The 16,058-nt window shown below is 44.2% G+C and overlaps 9 protein-coding genes across 9 annotated transcripts; 5 read left to right on the top strand and 4 right to left on the bottom strand. All coding sequences in view use genetic code 12, as the record gives it.

Moving 5' to 3' along the window:
- Positions 1-322: 322 nt before the first annotated feature.
- PSN45_002412 (uncharacterized protein) lies at positions 323-637 on the bottom strand (the record flags this gene model as incomplete). Its single annotated transcript, XM_066157863.1, has 1 exon — positions 323-637. One exon carries the CDS (start codon positions 635-637, stop codon positions 323-325), a length of 315 nt encoding a protein of 104 aa, XP_066013960.1.
- A 41-nt stretch (positions 638-678) lies between these two features.
- On the top strand, positions 679-1,695 carry KRR1 (ribosomal RNA assembly protein krr1; the record flags this gene model as incomplete). Its single annotated transcript, XM_006685174.1, has 1 exon — positions 679-1,695. The coding sequence occupies one exon, from the start codon at positions 679-681 to the stop codon at positions 1,693-1,695; it is 1,017 nt and encodes a 338-aa protein (XP_006685237.1).
- Positions 1,696-2,210: 515 nt separating this feature from the next.
- Positions 2,211-3,953, top strand: PSN45_002410 (uncharacterized protein; the record flags this gene model as incomplete). The annotated part of the gene is made up of 1 exon (XM_006685175.1): positions 2,211-3,953. One exon carries the CDS (start codon positions 2,211-2,213, stop codon positions 3,951-3,953), a length of 1,743 nt encoding a protein of 580 aa, XP_006685238.1.
- A 174-nt stretch (positions 3,954-4,127) lies between these two features.
- On the bottom strand, positions 4,128-6,980 carry PSN45_002409 (uncharacterized protein; the record flags this gene model as incomplete). The annotated part of the gene is made up of 1 exon (XM_066157862.1): positions 4,128-6,980. One exon carries the CDS (start codon positions 6,978-6,980, stop codon positions 4,128-4,130), a length of 2,853 nt encoding a protein of 950 aa, XP_066013959.1.
- Positions 6,981-7,584: 604 nt separating this feature from the next.
- Positions 7,585-8,742, top strand: SAM2 (methionine adenosyltransferase sam2; the record flags this gene model as incomplete). Its single annotated transcript, XM_006685177.2, has 1 exon — positions 7,585-8,742. One exon carries the CDS (start codon positions 7,585-7,587, stop codon positions 8,740-8,742), a length of 1,158 nt encoding a protein of 385 aa, XP_006685240.1.
- Positions 8,743-9,038: 296 nt separating this feature from the next.
- On the top strand, positions 9,039-9,368 carry PSN45_002407 (uncharacterized protein; the record flags this gene model as incomplete). Its single annotated transcript, XM_066157861.1, has 1 exon — positions 9,039-9,368. The coding sequence occupies one exon, from the start codon at positions 9,039-9,041 to the stop codon at positions 9,366-9,368; it is 330 nt and encodes a 109-aa protein (XP_066013958.1).
- A 199-nt stretch (positions 9,369-9,567) lies between these two features.
- On the bottom strand, positions 9,568-10,347 carry DPP2 (phosphatidate phosphatase; the record flags this gene model as incomplete). The annotated part of the gene is made up of 1 exon (XM_006685039.1): positions 9,568-10,347. The coding sequence occupies one exon, from the start codon at positions 10,345-10,347 to the stop codon at positions 9,568-9,570; it is 780 nt and encodes a 259-aa protein (XP_006685102.1).
- Positions 10,348-11,497: 1,150 nt separating this feature from the next.
- PHO84 (Inorganic phosphate transporter pho84) lies at positions 11,498-14,038 on the top strand (the record flags this gene model as incomplete). The annotated part of the gene is made up of 3 exons (XM_006685180.2): positions 11,498-13,147; positions 13,208-13,248; positions 13,873-14,038. The coding sequence occupies 3 exons, from the start codon at positions 11,498-11,500 to the stop codon at positions 14,036-14,038; spliced, it is 1,857 nt and encodes a 618-aa protein (XP_006685243.2).
- Positions 14,039-14,350: 312 nt separating this feature from the next.
- On the bottom strand, positions 14,351-15,988 carry PSN45_002404 (uncharacterized protein; the record flags this gene model as incomplete). Its single annotated transcript, XM_006685041.2, has 1 exon — positions 14,351-15,988. The coding sequence occupies one exon, from the start codon at positions 15,986-15,988 to the stop codon at positions 14,351-14,353; it is 1,638 nt and encodes a 545-aa protein (XP_006685104.1).
- Positions 15,989-16,058: the final 70 nt, after the last annotated feature.

Genomic DNA, 16,058 nt, shown 5'->3' with positions numbered 1-16,058 from the left:
GAATGGTGCACACAGCTAGGAGACGAGTATTTGGAGAAATCTTCCATACGCAAGAAACTTGTGATATCAATTTTCCACGCGCACTACCGCAGACTCATTTAAGTGGTAGATGCCACAAATACGTCTGCCCTTTTTTGTACTTGACCTGCTTTATTTTACATATTCTCTTTCATTGATATTCTCTTTCATTGATATTCTCTTTCATTGATATTCTCTTTCATTGATATTCTCTTTCATTCGTATTCTCTTTCATTCATATTCTCTTTCATTTATATTATCTTTCATTCATATTCATTACTCTATATACACCTTATCTCTCGCCTCACAACTCCATACCCGTAATCATCTCCAACTGGGCTGCAAGATCCGCCTCCGCCTTCTTGCTCGTGTCCTTCTTCTCCTTGTCTTTCGTCAACTCTTGCTTTAAATGCTTCACATCTAACACACTGGCAGGCTTCTGCGATGCCATCTGAAGCTGCTGGAGCCCCTCAAAATCAGCATTCATCCTCTCTATTTGCACCTTCGTCGCCTTACTCTGGCCCTTGCTTACTCCCACTGTTTTCTTCACCGCCCCCAGCTGTTTCACCCCGAGCCTTTTGCTCTTCACTTTCCTTCTCCTATCTGCGGTTGGCTTCATGATATATTTTGTTTCCGCGAAAAATTTTGAGATGAGCATCAATGGTTTCTACTCATAATCGTGACAAGCCCTGGGATACCCCCGACATCGACAAGTGGCATCAGGATGAGTTCCAGCCGGAACACAATGCTAGTGGCCAGCCATTCACCGAAGAACTGAACTTCATGACGTTGTTCCCCAAGTACAGAGAACAGTACTTGAGATCCATTTGGAACGATGTCACGAAAGCTTTGGATAAACACCACATCGCCTGTCAGTTGGACCTCGTTGAAGGATCCATGACAGTCAGAACTACAGGTAAGACGTTTGACCCTGCCATCATCTTGAAAGCAAGAGATTTGATCAAGTTGTTGGCAAGATCGGTTCCTTTCCCTCAGGCAGTTAAAGTTTTGCAAGATGACACCGCCTGTGAAGTAATCAAGATTGGAAATGTCGTCACCAACAAGGACCGATTTGTCAAGAGAAGACAACGGCTTGTGGGCCCCAACGGGAACACTTTGAAAGCATTGGAACTTTTAACCAAATGCTACATTTTAGTCCAAGGTAACACTGTCAGCGTGATGGGACCTTACTCCGGGTTAAAGACGGTGCGGCGGGTGGTGGAGGATTGCATGAAGAACGTGCATCCGATCTACCACATCAAGGAGTTGATGATCAAACAGGAATTAAGTAAAAAGCCCGAGCTCGCCAACGAGGACTGGTCGAGATTCTTACCCAAGTTCAAGAAGCAAAATGTCCAAAGAAAGAAGGCTCCTAAGAGAGAGAAGAAAGTGTACACACCATTCCCACCTCAGCAACAGCCTAGAAAAATTGATATGCAAATTGAGAGTGGTGAGTATTTCTTGAGGAAGAGTGAGAAGAAGCAGAAGCAGATGGATGAAAAGAAGGAAAAGCAGGAGGAAGCGTTGCTGGCCAAGCAGCAGCAGAGACAGCAGGACTATGAGGCTCCGGAAGAGGAATCGTACGAAAATCCGTTGAAAAAGAGAAAACATCATGGAGAAGAGCTGAAGAAGAAGAAGAGCAAGAAGGATAAGAAGGATAAAAAGGCCTTAGAATAAGCAGCATGCACGGGGGCTAGTACGATGCATATAGAACGAAGTTATGTACACAAACGAAATGTATGTCTTTATTTATGTACACAAACGAAATGTACGTCCTTATTTATGTACACAAACGAAAAGTCTATCCTTATTTGTGTACACAAACGAAATGTATGTCCTTATTTATGTACACAAACGAAAAGTCTATCCTTATTTGTGTACACAAACGAAATGTATGTCCTTATTTATGTACACAAACGAAATGTCTATCCTTATTTATGTACACAGACAAAAGCTATAACCCTAAACGAGGTATGCACCAACCAAGTTAGGAAGAGTTGTTTATGGGACTTTCCGATGAGCATTTCTGCAAATGGGGCAAATGAAAACAATGCATTGCGCCTGCGCACGCTTTTCACCGCTACTCACACTCTTCAGCTTATCTTCTGATCCACAAATAACCTATATATCCAACCCTTGCTAGAATAGCTGGCTATTGCACATAAGATTCCTGTCTACCTCAACTGTTGACCATGACTGTGCAAGTGTTAGGAGCTGCACCTGTCACCTCCTCCCGTCTAGACCATTTGCTTATTTTGGTGGATAATATCGGGGCCAAATCAGATTTGTTAATTCACAGTTTCCACCAGTCAGATGCCTTTGCCAGCCAGATCTGCCACTACAGCACATCTATATCTGACATGGATGTCCGCATAGATGACAGCCACCAGGTTCTTAAGGACAATTATCAGCATATGACTGAATTCCATGAACTTTCGTCAAGGTTATACTTATTCGAGCATGACTTGAATCATAATGACTCCACCACAAACAGCCATATTTACAGTCATTTGTGCCTCGAGTTTGACTACTTGCGGGAGAAGTATGCGACCACCGCTACCACTTCTTGGTCGAGCAGCAGAGACAGCCCCAACCTGATCCATAACCCTAAGAATCCCCCTGATGGTGGAAACATCCAATCCACACCACAGGAAGCTGCTCTCTCCAACTCGGTGTCCATTTCCAATATGAACCTCAAGCCCATCCGATGCAAACCCAATAAGGTCTACAAGAAGAAGTCCCACTACAAAATTTCCAACTTATTCAATGGACCCATTCTCAATTCGCCAGAGGAGCTCCACCTGGGCCTTCATTCTCTTCACCATGACTCAACCGCTGACAGTATCCATCACGGTGTCAACTCTTCATCTGACACCCTTGACAACCTCATGGATGTGACGTTTCCGCAGAGTAACGATACCACCCCGGAGCTCGAATTGCATGATTTTGACATGGACAAGCCAGAAGACATCAATGTCAATCCGTTCGACAGTAAGGGAAGTGTTTTCCTCAGCACTATCGACTGTGATTTCAACGACAACGAATCGACTCTTTCTGATGCTCCAGAAATGGACTTTGAGAACTTTGACAGTTTCTTAAGGAGATCCCGCGTAAACTTGAGCCAGGACAGCTACCCATACGTGGTAAGGAAGTCGGTCAGCGATGCTAGCATCAACATGACGTCTGTTGACCCGAACATCCCCTCGGTACACGCAATGGATGGAAATGCTGATGTTTCTAACGATTCACCCAGTAAAAAGAAGGTCTCGAGCTTCAAATTCCACAACCCCATAGACAATATCAAGCAGTCGCATGAGTGTTTGTCGCCCACAGTCGAGGCCATCTACTCAATCCCGTCGAGTAAATCTCATGACGGAGAAAGGTCCAACTATGAATCTTTGTTGAACAAGTTCATTACCCCAGAGACCACCCCCAAAAAGGATTCCGATTCGTCCTTCTCCCTCTTCAACTTCATTAATTCACCATCGGCAACACGCAAACACAGCAATTCTGAGCAACCACAAAACCAAAGAAACTCGATAATTGGCAGCTCATTGTCCGAGACTTTCCTCCAGTTGATGCAAACTGAGTCCCTGGTTCAGTTGGTTGGAAAGAAGACAAATACCCCCATTCTCGTTCAACAGAAACTTGGTGATGGCAACTCTTGTGGCTCAAACTCTAGAAGGCGAAAACGTGAGAAACTTGAGGAGTTGAAGTCGGCTCCAAAAACCAAACCTATAACCATTCAAAATGAGACCAATCTAAAAAGATACCCACCTGCATTCACGAGCAACTCGTCTTCATCGAGTCTCGTCTTGAACTCCAACAAGTCGTTCATTGTCAATCATGGCAATATGTCTATTTTCAAGAAACCCGTGGTGTCTAGCTTCAGTCATCGATCTTTACAAGAGGCATTAACTTCCAATTTGATATGACAATAACTCCTGTTTAACTCAGGTTCACTACTAGAAGGACATAGTGTTCACCTATGCCTGGTTTTCCAACTCAGGTTCATGTTCACACCTTAATCTTATTAGGACAATGTCTGGTTTCTCTAACTCAGACTTTCCTATGCTTTTATGTATTAAGTAACCTGGTATGCTAATAAACTAATGCTTTAATTTACGAAAACTTTGCAACTTGTTCAACTTTGGCAGCTTCTTCTTCTTCGACATAAATGTAATCGATGCTTTGGATCCACTGACCGTCTTATACTGCTTGGAAATGGTGACTCCACTGAAGGAGCTCACAGTACTCGATGTGGTTGATCTGAAAGATTTCATCATTGACGGTTTTCTCTTGGGTAACAAATCCTCATCAGAAAAGTCGATGTTATCTTCCTCTTCATTGTCTTGATCATTGTCGGTCTCGATCTCGACTTCTCTGATTGATCTCTTTCTCAAATTATTGAACGATTTGGTTTTCAAAGAGTTCATATCTTCGTCTTCATCAGAATTGACATCATGTTGGAAGTCAGACCTCCGTTGTTCGATTTCATACTGGTTGAAAGATTCAGACAAAAACGATAATTTATTTTTGACAAAACTCTCTTCAAGCTTCGATGGCTGCAAATCGTCATCGTCTTCGTCGTCAATTCGGACCATGCTTCGGCTGAGATCCTCTTGTATGCTTTCAAAAAACGCCTTAGACTTGTCGGACTTCAAGTTCTTCATAGTTTTGTTGAATTCTTGCATTTTCAATTTCTGTTCTTTCAACTTCTGCTTCCTATAATTCATTAAGATTTCATCTTCTTCGTCACTGAGTTCAAGATTCAACCCATTACCCACTTTCTTCACGAGTCGGTGATTTTTAACATCGTCCATTAACTTTTCCAATTCTTTTCTGTCCTTGATTTGGTACTGTTCCATGAACTTTTTTCTAACTTCTTCGTCATTCAAGTCTATGTTGAACGCATTATCAATCATTTTTTCATCTTCTGAATTGGCTCTTTCTTCAGCTTCTCCGTCAGCACCACCGATTCCTGCCCACTCATCTTCACTTTCTTCGGCTTCTCCTTCAATGATATTCTTATAGCCCTTTCTCTCCATATCCTTTCTTCTCTGAATGGCTTTGAGTTCTTTCCTTCTGATTTTTTCTTCATACATCTTGATCTGTGCTTGCATTTCTTCTTCGTTATCCTCGTCTTCTTGTTGTTCCAAGATGTTATCCAACTTATTATTTTCGATGGCTTTTCTTCCTCTGTTAACCATTTCCGGAGTGATATCATCTAATTCGTTTCTGATGATTTGGGTTTCGTCCAAGCGAGAGAGAAGCTGGGATCCAAGAACTTGGGTAGATGCATCATGCACATCTACTTGTGTAGTTTTGTCGGCCTGAGTGGTATTGTCTGCCTGTGTACCCTTATCAACTTGGGTGATTGTTTCCTGCGTCAGTTCCAAATTGAAACTCTTATTCTGTGATGGATGCAAAAAGCTGACAGCCTGGATGTCTTCTTCATCATCGGAGTTGAGAGGTTTGAGGTTTTTGAACAACTGGGAGTTCAGGAACGGAATATCACCGTAGGTGATGGAATCTTCAAACTCGTCCCTGTGTTTGTCTGTAAGTTCATTGTTTTCCTCTGGTTCTTGGTTTTGTTCCTGTTCAACATCGTCTTCAGAGTCCAAAATCTTGTGCTTACGGTGGCTGATTCCTATTGCAAACTCGTCTTCACCATCCGAGTTCTCTTCGATATCTTCTTTGTCACTATCATCTGCTTCGTCATCAACAATATCGTTGTGCACAGACTCCTCTTCATCTTCACCAGATAGGGCGAGCATGTTGTCACTTTCGTCCCAGTTATCATCGTTGTCTTCCTCCTCTGCGCCAGTACCGTTCTTTAACAAGGCCTGTGCAGCCTTTTCTTTCATCTTCTCCATTCGCCTGATGTTTCTAGCCCGTTCGATCTCCTTTTCTAACAAATTCTCCATAATCTCTTCATCCTCATCTTCTTCTAGTTGGACTTTCCGGTTAGGGTCCGAGTTGATCTGGTTGATGTTCAATTGGAACAAGTTGTTGAATAGCTTTTTTGTATTCGACGACTTTTCCTTCTTCTTGAAGGTGGTTGTACGCATCTTCTTGAGGTATTTCAGCTTAATGGAGATTTCCTTGTCCCGGGAGACTTTGGGAACGCTGATTTCGTCCAAATCAATGATTTCACCCTTTAAGTTCCGCTTATAAAGCTCAATAGGGTTCTGTGTCTTTAAAGGAGACACCAATGGAGAAGTCACAGGACTGCTTATATTAATCTCGTCATCTGTAAGAACTTTTTCAGTATCTTCGTGCGATGGAGACACTGGGGCTTTCTTAGGCTCTTCAAAGGCTTCAACGAAACTCATTGCAGAAAACATCTTCTTCTTTGGCCCGACAGTCTCGAGTTTATTAAAGAAATTGACCTTTTTCTGATGGTCAAGAAACCTTTGTGCCTCTTTAATATCCTTGGATGTAGAAATATTCGTGGCCTCCAACTCTTCGTTTTCCTCGTCAGTTAAAGTCACATTAGAGATATCTTGTTCCAACTGTTGTTTTTGAGCCATTCGATGTTGTTTCTTCTGCTCTGCAAGAATGCGAGTTCTTTCGTCGATCGAAATCGGCTGTGTTTCCTGGGTTAGATTACCTGAAACAATCTTCTGAGTAGTATCGTTGGAATCAAGGTTTCTAATCTCAGATAAGTCAATCTCAAGTTGGGGTAAAAGCACCGATCTTGTGGGTTGGGACATTTCGACACGGTCTTCATCCATAAGTGAGCCTGGATCTCCGTCCTGATCAGCAAGTCTCTCTTTGACAGCATTAATTCTGTCTAAAATACTACTCATTTGTGGTAGCGCCAGATGGGATTCAGGCTGTGAAAAGGGCTCATCTTCGCCCTCGCTTTCACTGGTACCGTGCATGGGCAATCCAATGACCTGTGTGGCATCAAAACCATTCGCCAGCGGCCGAACGTCGATTCGATCTATCAAATCCATGTTACTAACTGAATAAAAACAGACAGAATGTAAGATGTTTACGGTGCGCGACGCGGTCGCGATGGTAGCAATAGCTCAAGCTGATGTAAGCATATGACCATCGCCGGGAATCAAAATCACATGCGGTTTTGTACACGTGATATGGCGCAAGGTCCATCGGAAACGCGCCGTTAACGTCGGCATCGCACAATCGTTGGATCCCGCCACAGCAGCGGCCGCGGTGGGCGCCCCCTATTATTGTGGCACCGCGTGGGCCGAACATCGTAGTAAAATAATACGGTACTGACAGTGTCCGGTAATAAACGAGGTTGACTCGTTACGCTGTTGACGAATCATGAATTGTCAAGAGACCCAGGACCGTCACCGACCCAATCGCCGAACCCCCTGTTTATTCACTCCCCCTGGTCCCATTCCACCCTTCCATGACCTTCCAATCACAAAAGACCCTATTCTATAGCATACTATTCTCGCTCGTATAATCCTCAGATCAACCAAGTTTGTCCATGCTCGCGAAAAAATTTGTATATAAAGAAACCAATTTTCCACATTTTCCAACATTTTTTTTTCACAAAACCCATCCGTTCTTTGCAACAACAACATCATCATGAGCGCTACCGAAGAAAGATTTTTGTTCACCTCCGAATCCGTTGGTGAAGGTCACCCAGATAAGATCTGTGACCAGGTTTCCGATGCCATTTTGGACGCCTGTTTGGCAGCTGACCCATTGTCCAAGGTTGCCTGTGAAACCGCTGCCAAAACCGGTATGATCATGGTTTTCGGTGAAATCACCACCAAGGCCCAATTGGACTACCAAAAGATCGTCAGAGACACCATCAAGCATATTGGATACGATGACTCGTCCAAGGGATTTGATTACAAAACCTGTAACGTGTTGGTGGCCATTGAACAACAATCCCCCGATATCGCCCAGGGTTTGCACTACGAAAAGGCCTTGGAAGACTTGGGAGCCGGTGACCAGGGTATCATGTTTGGATACGCCACCGACGAAACCGAAGAAAAATTGCCATTGACCATTTTGTTGGCCCATAAGTTAAATGCTGCTTTGGCATCTGCCAGAAGAAGTGGAGAATTGGCCTGGTTAAGACCAGACACCAAGACCCAGGTCACCATCGAGTACAAGAACGAGGGCGGTGCCGTTACTCCATTGAGGGTCGACACTGTGGTGATTTCCACTCAGCACGCTGAAGAAATCTCGACTGAAGACTTGAGATCCGAAATCATCGCCAAGATCGTTAACAAGGTGATTCCTGCCAACTTGTTGGACGACAAAACCGTGTACCACATCCAACCATCTGGACGTTTCGTCATTGGAGGTCCTCAAGGTGATGCTGGTTTGACCGGTAGAAAGATCATTGTCGACACCTACGGAGGATGGGGTGCTCACGGAGGAGGTGCCTTCTCTGGTAAGGATTTCTCCAAGGTCGACAGATCTGCTGCCTATGCTGCCAGATGGGTTGCCAAATCTTTGGTCAATGCTCAATTGGCTAAGAGAGCATTGGTGCAATTCTCCTATGCCATTGGTGTGGCCGAACCTTTATCTATTCACGTGGATACCTATGGTACTTCCAAGTACTCTTCTGAGGAATTGGTGGCCATCATCAAGAAGAACTTTGACTTGAGACCCGGTGTGATTGTGAGAGAATTGGACTTGGCCAGACCAATTTACTTCAAGACTGCTTCCTACGGACATTTCACCAACCAAGAAAACCCATGGGAACAGCCAAAAGAGTTGAAGTACTAAAAGTCCACGAGACTTGAACCGGGTTCCCCGGCTGTTGTTGTTTGCTTTCAAGAATTTGGTTGAAATTACTTAATGTAATGACTCAATCGGATAACGTTCAACCCGTTATCTGACTCATGATTAACAGATTGATTTTTGTTCACTTTTTTTTTATTTAGATATTATTTTTGGGTTTTTTACCAGCACTAGGATAGAGTTTGCATTAAGGGTTCCTCAACGGACAAGTATTTTAATTGAATAATAGATTAGCAGGTGTAGAAATTCTCATTTTCGTTTGTGTTTTCCAGTCGCGCAGCATGAACATTGAAGACACCATCAGTGTGAATGGTAGTGAGTACGAGGTAGTCATCCACAGAAGTGGCGACAGTAGAGCCCCCTTGTTCATCTATATCAACGGGAAGCGCGAGGGGTCGACGTTCGGTGGGTATGTTTACAGCATCAAAGATAGGGCCAACAAGGTGTACCAAGTGACCTTGAAGACTGGAGACTGTGAAGATATGGCCAGCAGTTTGGGGAACTTGATGTGTAAGAAGTATGCATATCCTAACTACTGCAATGTGAACGGGGTGGATGCGATGGACTATAACTTTGTGTTGTACGAGTTAAATGTGTTGATGGGGAGATGAGTATATGGTAAGATCTACATGCACAAACATCTAAATAGCTTGGTACAAACACAAATGGCAACCACTAGGTGCAAATATATATAGCAACGACTCAGTACAAATATAAAGAACAACGACTCAGTACAAATATAAATGACTCTGCACAAACATAAATAGCACGATGACTCTCCAAATATACCACCCGTCTGGCTTCATTAACCTACTTTGGCAACACCAGCACCTCGTCCAACGACAAATCCGACTCGCTGGACCCCAACGCCGGAAAATATCGGAAGTACACATAATAACTGCAACTTCCACCAATCAACAACCCCAACAAAATGTCTTCCACATGATGTCTATAGTCAATGTGTCGAGAAATGGCCACAAACAACGCTACCAACACGTACGACCAACTGCTCAATTGCATCCAAAGCGGCTTATTGCTATTAAATAACTTGAACTGCCCATTGAGCCAAAGACACAAGAACAACGCGCCTGACATCGACAACGACAGATGGCCAGAAGGACACGATTTCAACCCATCGTTCAACAAAAAATATGAGGTTTGTGTGCATACCTCGAGTGACACATATTTGTCCAACGGAGTGCCTTCCTTGGGCAAGCATCTACTCATAAAATCAGGTCTAGGCCGTGAGATCCAGATTTTGAGCAAGTCGGTCAAAAAGCCTGTCAACACAAAACTAAGAAACAATCCGAGAATCGATAAATGGGCAGTTTTGACGAACCGAGTGCCGGCTTTGAGGTAGCTGACGATGGTGAGAATCAAAACCGGAATCACAAATACAAGAAGGTATAATTTTGTGTCGTTGATGATCTGAGGGTTTGCGAACGAATGACTGATTTTAGGGTCATTGATCTGAAACTGGCGGGCATGCGCCGGCGCGAGCTCGAGGTATAGCGTGAACACGCCGGCCACTACGCCAGCGGTGATCCAGTCACCTGCATACTTTTTGATTTCCTTCAGGGCTTGAGACATCATGAAGAGACTAGCTGGCGCGGTGAGCGTGTTGAGTAGAGGTGTCTTTGTCACGTGCCTAGAACCCCCTGACACTGGTCACGAGAAGGTATTCCAAAGTCTGGGTGTCGACAACGTGTTCCATGGCCCATCCTCCCTGCATGCTCCAAAAGGCCTCCAGGATCTGCTGTACCAAAACCGGTAACTCGTATTTAGGGCGATGAGCTTGACAACCACTGCCATAAGCCTTTATACACCTTCATACCGTTGGTGGACCTCCTATGGTAAACACAGCCCAGTGCGCCAAGTCCCGGGATCGGGAGATTATACGGCCCTGTGTCGTGTGTTAACCGCAAAACGTGGGTTTCTGCCGTGCAATTAAGGTCGCGATAGTGCTAGCACCAGGAAACGTGGGGCTCGCGTTCAAATACTTTTTGCAGTAATTCGACCATCTCCACCCACACGTGTGATGCATCATTTTGGCCCACGGAATAACACTATTAGCGCCCCCGTCAGTGGAACCGATTTTAGTGGTGTTGAGTACATGGCCCCGTCATCCATCCGGCCATAAGCAGGCAAACCGGGCCACAATTCCACGAACATCCTGATAGGTCTGAAGCAATTTGACCATTTCTTACAACGTTTTCGCCCACAGTAAGGCGTCTCTCTGCACGCACCACGAGTTTCCATACACAAATGGAACTCAAAAGTGATAGATTTTTGGAAAAATGAGAGCTGCAGACAAGAGTAATGGACTATTAACGGGTGAAACCACACACCCATCACGGGCTCAGAGCCAAGACATTCAACTGTCAAGGAAACTGTCAATGGAGTACCGTTGGATGTCAAGAAAAGTAGACAATCTTGGTGGATCTGATGACTTCGTAAATCAAGCATCTCCATTGGTACTTAATAGCCCCCACAACAATAGTAGCGGGTAAACGCCTCTGAATCCAAGCCTCTGATTTGCTGGTAGGTAACCAACTTCCGTTTGCAGCATGTTCGTAGTATTAACAAGGCAATTTATTAATTAATTCCTTTCTTTTTTCATTTTTTTTTTGGTAATATTCCAAAGAATCTTGCAATTAATATAAAAACCAAGATAAATCCTACGGATGGGATTTTTTTCTTGAACTTCGAAGCTTACAACTACTGAGTTATATTATCAAGCATGGCGTTGAAAATCCATTCCCAAGGTGGTAAGACTGCTTTTAAAGACTACACAGAGAAATTTGCACACATTGAGGATCCCCTTGAAAGAAGAAGATTAGCTTTGGAAGAAATCGACAAAGCCGGGTTTGGATGGACCCAAATGAAGATGATTTTGATTGCCGGAGTGGGGTTCATGACTGACTCGTATGATATTTTCGCCATTAACATCGGTACCTCTATGATGGCTTACGTGTTTTGGGAAGGTACCATTCCTACCCCTACTGCCACTTTGATCAAAGTTTCCACTTCGGTAGGTACCGTCATGGGACAACTTGGTTTTGGTTTCATGGCCGATGTGGTTGGTAGAAAAAAAATTTATGGTCTTGAATTGATAGTGATGATTGCTGCTACCATCGCTCAATGTACTTTGGGAGACTCTCCTGCCATCAACTTTGTGGCGGTATTTGTATTTTTCAGAATCATCATGGGTATTGGTATCGGTGGGGACTATCCATTGTCCTCTATCATCTCCTCTGAATTTTCCACCACCAAGTGGAGAGGTGCTATTATGGCTGCGGTTTTCTCTAACCAAGGTCTCGGTCAATTATTGGCTGGTATCGTGGCCATCATTTTGGTGTCTGGTTACAAGAATGATTTGATCGATGCCACTACTGCTGCTGAATGTGGTGTTGCCTGTAAGAGAGCCTGTGATCAAATGTGGAGAGTGTTGATTGGTTTTGGTTGTGTTCCTGGTATTATTGCATTGTACTACAGATTGACCATTGCTGAGTCACCAAGATACCAATTGGACATCAACGAAGTCGATGACTTGGCAGTCAAGTCTGGTCAAATCGATGTAGTGGAAGAGGAATTAAAAGCCTTGACTCCTCCAAAAGCTTCTTTGAAGGATTTCTTCCACCATTTTGGTCAATGGAAATACGGTAGAATTTTGTTGGGAACCGCTGGTTCTTGGTTCATGTTGGATATTGCTTTCTATGGGTTGGGATTGAACACGGCTCTTATTTTACAAACCATTGGTTACGCTTCCAATGAAAATATTTATTTGAAGTTGTACAACACGGCTGCTGGTAACTTGATTTTGATTTGCGCTGGTTCGTTGCCAGGTTACTGGTTCTCCATTGCTCTTGTCGATATCCTTGGAAGGAGAACCATCCAATTTGGATCTTTCCTTATCTTGACGGTTTTGTTCTGTGTCATTGGATTCGCTTACCACAAGCTTGGTGACCATGGATTGTTGGCCTTGTATGTGTTGTCTCAATTCTTCCAGAACTTTGGTGCCAACACCACCACCTTCATCACTCCAGGAGAAATTTTCCCTACTAGATACAGATCCACTGCCCATGGTATGTCTGCTGCTTCCGGTAAGGTTGGTGCCATTGTTGCCATTGTGATTGCCAATAGTTTACTTAACCATGGATGTTCTGCCACCAATGCTAACTGTTTCTTGCCTCACGTGATGGAAATCTTTGCTTTATTCATGTTGATTGGTTTCTTTTTGACATTTTTAGTGCCAGAAACCAAGAGAATGACTTTGGAAGAAATCTGTGAAAAGTACCATGACGAAGTCGATGCCACTAAGGTTGCCAAGGATAGATTCGTTGAACACCAGTATGATTCCTCATCCACTGAAAAGAAGGATGTTGAACAAGTTTAAACACTTAACGCATTAAGTATATAATATTATTGATATAGGATTTGGCCAATGTAGGAAAAGTTGTGGATCGTTTATGTTGACTATTTAGTCTGTCTGTCAAATGCAACGTTCATTTTGCACTCACTGGCTCACCCTAGTCCCCGGGCCCGTCCTCGGGGTGTATTTGTCACCAGGTGACTATACCCTGCTGTAGACGTGTGTGTACCACCCTCGCCGGATTATCTTGGAACAACCCTCCGCATGTCCGAGACCCTCGCGCCATTGGCGCCATCTCGCCATGTCCCCAGCGCGGCCGCTAGGAGGCCGTCACTCTGGAAAATCTCGCAAATCTCGCGGATGTCACCCTATTCACTTGATCCATTCACCCGCCCGAGTTCAGCCATCATATGTTGGCAACCACTTCAAAGCCATTACTGACATGGTGTCCAGCACCATCCGGTGCCTATATTGATACCTAACTTTAGGTGTTAACTTCAGCACTCATCATCTTGTCTTGTGGTCATTGGCCTAACCTTACTCGCTATTTTGGCCAGTCGGAGAAGAGACTCCGCACCAAAAAAAATTGCGAGGCGGCAACGGTCCAAAAAAAGAAACGAAACAAAGAAGTGCGCCTATTTTTGCAAGTCCGTATGGCCGAAAATTGTACAGATGCAGAAATTGCGGCCAAATATAAATACCACAGAAATCCCAGAATTTCTTGTCTGTGTTTCTGTTACAAGTCTCAAACTCATTCACAATCACATCTCCAGTATGGCCAAGTTAACTGCCCAAGAAAAAGAAGCTCAAATCATGAGCGAGATCAGAGCCTCTGCTGTCAAGTTCGAGCCAAAATTCGAAACGTCGTTTTTTGGTAACATCTTTGGTTTTTCCGTCAGAACCAACTAATTTGGTGAGTATTATGACTGCTTGTAGAGTCAAGTACCACTACCCTTTTTAATAGATTAATAGATATGATCCACGGTGTTTTAGCATTTTTTTGTAATTACCAGCCCGATGTTTTGGGGATGAGATTTTTTCCGAGTAATAGGCGATCGACGCGCCATTGTGGTGCGTATGAGTAATACTTGTGTGTGGACAAAACCTATGAGCTGGGTGTATGGGTCTACTGCGTGTATGGGTTTGCTGTGTGGTTCTATGATCATGTTTGTGTCACAGGCTGCTCCTGCTACCTGGTGCTCCTTTTTGTCCCACCTATTTTCAATCATAGTCAATTGCAGCCACTCTGACAACCTCATTAAACCAATTATCTATTCCCTCTCTCGGTACAACCTCTCCATCTCGGCACTCAAACAAGCACAGGTTGATCTTTACATACTCTAAACTCCCGTTGTTTTCCAAGTATATGAGTGCAACGTGTTGCACTTTAAACCACTCGTCAAACACGGTGGGATGGATCATCCCCAACCCCAAGTTAGGCGATCCGCCAGCCTTCATGCCAAAGAGATTGAGGTACCGAAGACGTGGTAGCTGTGCCACCAAGCGTACGCTATCGATTTCGTCTGTGCTATTTATCCGGAGTGACTCAAGCTTGGTCGCATGCGAAAGGTCCACTTTTTGCAAATCCACTGCCACCGGTTGAAATCCAAGACTTTTCTCGTGGTAGATCTCTAGTGACAAGTGTGCTAGTGTGTCAGCATGGACCTGTAACGACCTTGAGTACTGTTTTGCGTCAAATGTCTTTGTATCGTTGTTTCTCACCACCAAGTCAAGCTTGTGCAAATGGTTAATATTGCGAAGAAACTCGGGAATATTATCCTTGTGACTCTCTCGATAGTCCAACATCAACTCTGTGATACTCTGCAACTCCCGGGAGAGCCGGAGAAGAAAACTGTCTGCGTGTCCAGTCTTATACTCGGTGATGCGCTTAAACTCCAACTTGGTAAGGCCCAGTGTCGACACAGACAGCGCAAACAGTGCAAAGTCCCCTTCACACACAAACATTTCCTTTAAGCACAACTTGGTGAGGCACTTGAATTGTTTGGTGCTCAAGATATTCACATCCTCGAGCTCATGGCCGTGTGGATAATCCAAGAGTCTGGCGGCAGAAGGATCACAAATATTACTCTGAGTGTCCAGCTTCCAGAGCTTGAGGATACGTAGTTTGCTCATGTCCACAAACTGGACGAGCTGCCTGAGGTTATCGGTACTGGTGTATGGGCCCAACTGGAAGTTAACCAAGTGTCGAAATCTCGATAGCACCTGTAGATTTTGGCGGTTGAACCGAATATTCACCACCAACGAGATCACCGTGTTGGAGTTCAAGTCCAAGTGTCGCAAGAAGTCCATCTTGAAGTTGGCCGGCACCCACACCAACTCGTGCAATCCTCGAAGCTTCTCAAACAACCGAACAATGAGATCATTTACGTCTCCATCCAACACAGTGACAGAGTCAGGAAACGAAATACACTGGAGTCGGCGCACGGCAGTTCCATCGTACGCGGACAAGAACCGTTTGAAGTTGTAGCTGCTCTTGATGAACGTGGCTGTGAGTTTTATAGTAGTATTGGTCATTTGGTGCTGGTGTTGGAACTTATAGGACCGAAACTCCTTGTTGAACTCGCTGTAGTTCGAATCGATGATAATGTTTTCGTACAATTTGGGCTTCACTAAAGCATACATTATGCGGTTGGTCATCATAAGCTTGAGCGAGTCGAACTGGTCCAAATAGTGGATTATCATGCTTAGGATCTCTACCGGTAGCTTATCTAAAGACACATTTTTTGCGGGATTCCACACCACCGCGTCACCATCGCCACTCCCTACTCCCTCTTTCTTCCTACCATCGTATACTAGCGGCTTCTTGCTGTAGCCTATCGGTGAATTGAACTGGTACATTATTAGTGCAATCGCAGTTACATCTATCGCACAATCGCAGTAATTATGGCAGCGAGTCGCGATAAACATT

Source organism: Yamadazyma tenuis, chromosome 3 (assembly GCF_029203305.1).
Source record: "Yamadazyma tenuis chromosome 3, complete sequence".
In the NCBI taxonomy this organism is placed as follows: Eukaryota; Fungi; Ascomycota; class Pichiomycetes; order Serinales; family Debaryomycetaceae; genus Yamadazyma; species Yamadazyma tenuis.
This window is presented reverse-complemented; position numbering and strand designations above follow the sequence as displayed.